This window comes from Mandrillus leucophaeus, unplaced genomic scaffold (genome assembly GCF_000951045.1).
Source record: "Mandrillus leucophaeus isolate KB7577 unplaced genomic scaffold, Mleu.le_1.0 Scaffold273, whole genome shotgun sequence".
Lineage (NCBI taxonomy): Eukaryota > Metazoa > Chordata > Mammalia > Primates > Cercopithecidae > Mandrillus > Mandrillus leucophaeus.
The window spans coordinates 950,750-957,869 of NW_012102843.1; the positions used below are offsets into that span (position 1 = coordinate 950,750).

The window sequence follows — 7,120 nt, forward strand, 5'->3', positions numbered from 1 at the left end:
ACCTCAGATGATCTACTGGTCTCGGCCTCCCAAAGTGCTGGGATTACAGGCGTGAGTCACCGTGCCCGGCCTTTTTATTTTTCTTTTATTTTAAAAAAACCTTTAATCCATTCTCACTCTTTAGCTACACCCCATTTTTCTGCTCCCTTACAGCACCCCAAAGAATTACTACTGTACCTACTGTCTCAACTTTCCCACTTCCTCAACCCACCCCAAACTTCATTCCCTGCTTACTCCACTGAAACAGCGCCTGTACTGTCACTAGTGACTTTATCTGGCCTAATCTTCCTTTCTTTCCTCTGTATTTACTTGTCCTTGCAACAATATTTGACACAATTGAATATGTTCTTTCTGGAAATTGTGGAACTTCATTGTTAATTTCTGAATCATAATTTTGAATGCTGAAATATATTTTCTCAATATTTTGTGTATTCATAAACATATAATGGTGGCATTTATGACATAGTTTTTTGGCAGCCTCTAAATACCTTTTAGCCTATGTCACTAGAGAAGCAGGAAGCAGGTGTATGCAGAAAGCCTGTGTGAAATTATTTAGATCAAAGTATTTAATAAACTGGGTCAGAATTTTTAAGATCCAGTGTTAAATTTTCACCTACAAAATTGAGAATGTATTTGGGAAAATGACAAAATTGTGATGGATTAATGCTAATGCTGTCATGTTAAATAACACACTACATTGATAACAGGTAAAAATCATACAATTTAGTTCTTGGAAAGAATATTAAAAGACCTGTTATCGTCCTAATATCTAATTTACGTTTAATTTTTTACTTTTCTAAAATTTAGAGTCAAGTGTTCCCATGGAATGTTTATGGGTATAAATTGGACACCATTTTTGAGGACAGTTTGGCAGTGTTAGGTTTTAATATGCATACTGTTTTATTTTTTATGAAGTTATATTGTGTATCTCTGCACTAAATGCACATTGTGGGAAAAAAACAACAGTGTAAAAGAGTATACTGGAACAAAAACATCTCTTCCCTTTCTGAACCCAGGCTGCTCAGTCCACAGGTCCCTTCCTAGAGACAGTTATTCTTTGTAATTTCTCATATCCCCTTCCAGAGACAGTCAATTCAAATGTATATGTGTGCCAGGCGCAGTGGCTCACACCTGTAATCCCAGCACTTTGGGAGGCTGAGGTGGGTGGATCATGAGGTCAAGAGATCGAGACCATTCTGGTCAACATGGTGAAACCCCATCTCTACTTAAAATACAAAAATTAACTGGGCATGGTGGCGCACACCTGTAGTGCCAGGTACTCCAGAGGCTAAGGCAGGAGAATCACGTGACCCCGGGAGGCGGAGGTTGCAGGGAGCCAAAATCGCACCACTGCATTCCAGCCTGGCAACAGAGCGAGACTCTGTCTCAGAAAACAAACAAACAAAAAACAGAAATATATATGTGCCTACCTTTTGTCATAGCAATTCCACTTGTAAAAACTATCCTACAAAAATTGTTGCTGCTGAGTGCAATGGCTTATGCCTGTAATCCCAGCACTTTGGGAGGCCAAGGCGGGTGGATTGCCTGAGGCCAGCATTTCGAGACCAGCCTGGCCAACAGGGTGAAACTCTTGTCTCTACTAAAAATACAAACATTAGCTGGGCATGGTGGCACACACCTATAATCCCAGCTACTCAGGAGGCTAAGACATGAGAATCACTTGAACCCGGGAGGTGGAGGTTACAGTGAGCTGAGATGATGTCTCTGCACTCCAGCCTGTGTGACAGAGCAAGACTGTCTCAAAAAAAAAAAAAAAAAAATTAACAAATCTTTTAGACGTGAAATTTCCTTAATTTCATTTATGCCAACAGTTATTTGTCAATTAAGAGAATAATTGTACTTAAAATGCTATCTCAGTTTTCTAACTGGAATAATGCACATGAATAGTTTTTATTCTGGAAAAGTTTGTTATAATAATAGATATGATTTATTGTGATGGGTCAGAAACTATACTAAATGCTTTACCTGTGTTACCTGACTTAATCCTGACCATTCTATGAGTTAGGTACAATGAGTCCCCATATTTTACAGATGAGTAACTTGAAGTTTGAGTGAGTTAAGTAACTTTTGCAAAATCACACAGCTAAGGATGAGGTAGAATTTGTTAAGATTTAAACCCTGGTCTATCTTGCCTCAGAGCCCAAAGACTTAACCTCTCTTCCCATTGCCTCCTATATTGTTAAGGCTATTTGTAGGGAAAGCAAAAAAGACATGTTTTTTTCATAGAGAACCTTCTCCTAACTCTTAAAAATGTCAATTTAAAAAACAATTTACCAAATTAGGAAGAAAACACCGTTAGTTTTAAGCATCTGAATAACTTTAAACATCAAAAGGGAAAAATGACAAATTGAGAAATATATAAATATATTTTTCTTTCATTTTTCTTATGAATGGCATATCCTTTTTGACAGTTTTCTGTTTAGCCTCTGTCTTTCTAAACATATTAGTAGATATATGTTGTGTGTTTAAATAGGTCAGGGCTTTGGGATTTGTAAATCCTTACATGTTTTGCATTTTACATGCACCAATTCAGAATTTAAATTTTTATTATTTTTAGAGACATGTTCTCATTTTGTGGCCCAGGCTGGCGTGCAGTGGTGCAGTCATAGCTCACTGCAGCTTTGAACTCCTGGGCTCAAGCCATCCTCCTGTTTCAGCCTCCCAAGTAGCTAGGACTACAGTATGTGCCACCCTACCCAGCTTTTTGTTGTTGTTGTAGAGACAGGGGTCTTGCTATATTGCCCAGGCTGGTGTTAAACTCCTAGCCTCAAGCAATCCTCCTGCCTTGGCCTCCTAAAACCATGGAATTACAGGCATGAGTCACTGTAGCCCAGAATTTTAAGCTTTTAAGCAAAATTTATTCACTTTGGACTATGATAAAGCATCTCAGAACTATATTGCTACTGTAAATGTAACGAGTGACATTATTCTGTGAAGTGTAATAACTCTAAGTAAAAATCCATGTTTCTCCCTGTATTCCGTGCATAACCTTTTTTTTCCTTTTATATTTGACCATATAAGGTCTAATTTTAGGTTAGGGACCTGTACAATTTTGTGGATGCAACTCTGTCTCTATGCACTTTAAGAAAAGTTTATTTGAAGTCATACAACAGTGCATGTAAAAGTCATGGACTTTGAAGATAAACTTGAATTCAGTAACTGGCTTAGTTATTCACTATTTGACCTTAGGCCTTAAAGCTTAGGCTCCTCATCTCTAACACAAGCATATTAGTGAAATCTGCTATGCAGGATTATTGCTGGAATTAGAAAAAATATACAAATTAGAATATATTAAATCACCCATAATTGCTGACCACTTTTGGCTGGGCGCAGTGGCTCATGCCTGTAATCCAAGCACTTTCAGAGGCAGAGGTGAGAGGATCACTTGAGTACAAGAATTCAAGACCAGCCTGGGAAACACAGCAAGAACCTGTCTCTACAAAAAATTTTAAAAATTAGCTAGGCATTGTAGTATGTGCCTGTAGTCCCAGCTACTCAGGACAGTGAGGCAGGAGGAACGATTGAGCCTAAGAGATCAAGGCTACAGTGACCTATGATCCTGCCATGGCATTCTAGCCGAGGCAATAGAGAAAGACTCTGTCTCTTAAAAAATAAAAAGGTGACTATTTTTATTTTTATTATTTTGATATGAAATCTTAATTGTTTTATTTGTACAACTCTTTAATTTTCATTGAGTTCTAGTGGTAGTTTTATAATGGAGCATATAAAATAATTTTAGGCTGGGCACGGTGGCTCACACTTACAATCGCAACACTTTGGGAGGCCAAGCCAGGAGGTGTTTGACACCAGCCTGGACAACATAGCAAGACCCCATCTCTACAAAAACATAATAATTAAAAAAAGAAAGCCAGGTGTGGTGGTGCACGCCTACAGTCCCAGTTACTTAGGAAGTTAAGGTGAGAGGATCACTGAGCCCACCAGTTTGAGGCTGCAGTGAGCTATCGTCACAGCACTGCACTCCAGCCTGGGTGACAGAACAAGAATCTAAAATAGATAAATAAATAAAAATGTCTCTAAAAAAAAAACAAATAAAAATGAAAATAAATTAAAATTGTTTTAAATGTACCCTTTTTGCTCCTTTTCTTTTAGGAATTTCAAATGCCTTGGGAAGAGGAATTAGAAGTTTTAAAGCAGGATAAAGCTGCCAGAGTCATTCAACAGGCCTGGAAAAGTTTTCTTGTGAGTTTATTTAGAAGTTTTATTGAGATATAATTTTTATGTCATGAAATTCAAAATGTACAGTTCGATACTTTTTTTTTTTTTTTTGAGACAGAATCTCACTCTGTTGCCTAGGCTGGAGTGCAGTGGCATGATCTCGGCTCACTGCAGCTTCTGCCTCCCAGGTTCAAGCAATTCGCCCACCTCAGCCTCCCCAGTAGCTGGGATTATAGGCGCACCACCATGCCCGGCTAATTTTTGTATTTTTAGTAGAGACGGGGTTTCACCATGTTGGCCAGGCTGGTCCTGAACTCCTGACTTCAGGTGATCCACCCTTCTCGGCCTCCCAAAGTGCTGGGATGACAGGCATGAGCCACTGCACCCGGCCAGTTCAATGTTCAATACTTTTTATATAAAGTGTACAATTCAGTAGCTTTTAGAATACTTGCAGAATTGTGTGCCACTCTTCACTTTAAAAAGCAGACTTTTTGACTGGGCGTGGTGGCTCACACCTGTAATCCCAGCACTTTGGGAGGCTGAGGCGGGTGGATCATCAGAGGTCAGGAGTTCGAGACCAGCCTGACCAACATGGAGAGACCCTGTCTCTGCTAAAAATACAAAATTAGCTGGGCATGGTGGCGCAGGCCTGTAATCCCAACTACTTGGGAGGCTGAGGCAAGAGAATCGCTTGAACCTGGGAGGCGGAAGTTGTGGTGAGCCTAGATCATGCCATCGCACTTCAGCCTGGGCAACAAAAACAACAAAAAAGCAGACTTTTTTAACGTTTCAAAAAGTTACAATTATTTCATTAGCTACACAAATGTTTATTGAGTTCCTGATCTGGGCTAGGCACTTTTATAATGGTTATCAATGAAAGTATCATTAAGAAGATTATTTACCTTTCACCTCTAAACACTTTATTTCTTGACTGTGGAACCAGCATTGTGAGCAGATGTTAGGAATATAGCCACTCATTAAATATTTATTGAGTACTTATTCTCGAGGAGCTTAAAGTTTGTTAATAATACACTATATCTGGGTTAATGTTGTGGTCACTTGTTGTGCTTTTGTAAGGGTAGAACTGGTCTTATAGGTGTAAGGAATATTCCAAGTTGAATTATCTGGTTGAGTGAGAGCCAAGAACTAAAATGACCTCACTCTTTTCTCTCTGATAGCAGCAGGACTCTGTGCCTGGTAATTTTATTTTTTTGAAACAGAGTCTGAGTCTGTTGCCCAGGCTGGAGTGCAGTGTCCGGATCTCAGCTCACTGCAAGCTCCGCCTCACGGGTTCACGCCATTCTCCTGCCTCAGCCTCCCGAAGTAGCTGGGACTACAGGCTCCCGCCACCTCGCCCAGCTAGTTTTTTGTATTTTTTTGGTAGAGACGGGGTTTCAGCATGTTAGCCAGGATGGTCTCGATCTCCTGATCTTGTGATCCGCCTGTCTCGGCCTCCTAAAGTGCTGGAATTACAGGCTTGAGCCACCGCGCCCAGCCTGTGCCTGGTAATTTTAACTGAAGAAATATGTCTCTGTTTGTAACACACACTGATACAAAGGTTTTATGGCTTACAAGACCACCTTTGTATCAGTTAATCACATTTTGTAAAGTTGCTTCATTATTTGCCTATACCAAGGCCATAAAACCTATGCTGGGGTGTAACTATGTTGATTTCTAACACTAAAATAATATGTATTTTTTAAAGATACAGGAATCTTACTACATTGCCCAGGATGGTCTTAAACTCCCGGGCTCAAGTGATCCTCCCACTTCAGCTTCCCAAGTAACTTGCCCTATAGCCGAGCACCATTATACCCAGCTAATCGTCTTTTAAAACTTATTCTTCCTTAGTTGGTTTTGATTGACATATACATCATCTAGGCTTAAGCTTTTCTATTGTTTGCAGCTATTTTCTCTCACATTCAACCAGCCACACACCTTTGACTAACTGTTGTGTTCCTGACATTGTGCTAGGCATTTTATAATACATCCTTGCCCTTAAAGGAGCTTTGGCAGAGAAGCCATGTAAATAGGTGTGTGTGTGTGTGTGTGTGTGTGTGTGTGTGTGTGTGTGTATAGACTGAGGACACATTTCACCTTGTGTCCCTCCAGAACCCCATTGAAATGACACTGTATAGAAGGTTAATCCATAACAAAGAGAGGGGGTTCATGAGCACAGAAAAATTTTATCTAATTTTTGGAAAACTAAAAATGGATGATAGCATCCTTTGGAAAAACTGTAGAAACACTTGCCTAGACACATTTCATAGGGGTTCCAATGAGGGAATTGGTTTGCCATTGGAACCCCAGAGAGGATATGAATTTGGAGTTAACAATTTAAAAGAGCTGGAAGGAGAAGGACTGAAGACGGGGGGTTTAATTGAAGGTCTGTACATGGAGCAGCTGTGCCAGTTGTCTCCAGTCTTGTAGACCAAGAGCTGCAGGTAGGTGGATGTTTACTGCTAGTCACAAATCTGCTTGTAGACAGATATATACTATTAGGCAAAAAAGACACAAAGAAACCCTGGAGGCTTATCTCTTTTAAAAAAAAAAAAAAGAAAAATGAAAAATCAAATGAACTATCTGGAAAAGCTAGTTCTAGCATGGATTTGGCATTCCACAGTGAAACCCTCTTAATTATGCCCTGTTGCCTGTTAATTTTGGTATTTGAGAGACACCCTGCTTAATAGCTGGCTACCCATTAAAGAAAGCCTGCTAATTGCTTATTCCACTCACGTCATGAAGCCCCCAGGCAATTTTCCCACTCCTGAGTGAGAACACTGGGGAGACAGAATACTAACAAAAGATACTCGTACTAGCTCCTAGAAAAATTGACACAGACCTTCATTCTTAAGTATTAATGGACAACCAAGGTTCACTTTTAAGGAAAACCAATAATATCAAAACAGAAAGAAAGAAAAAA

At 39.6% G+C, this 7,120-nt stretch overlaps 1 protein-coding gene across 1 annotated transcript in view; it reads left to right on the plus strand.

Annotated features, from left to right (window-relative positions):
• LOC105543025 (chromosome unknown open reading frame, human C11orf65) overlaps nucleotides 1-7,120 on the plus strand; it is a 71,655-nt gene that overhangs the window by 1,994 nt on the left and 62,541 nt on the right. Inside the window, exon 2 of the mRNA XM_011984758.1 lies at nucleotides 4,132-4,221. Within this exon, the coding sequence (XP_011840148.1) occupies nucleotides 4,141-4,221 (81 nt within the window). The 5' untranslated portion in view covers nucleotides 4,132-4,140. The remainder of the gene's footprint in view (nucleotides 1-4,131; nucleotides 4,222-7,120) is intronic.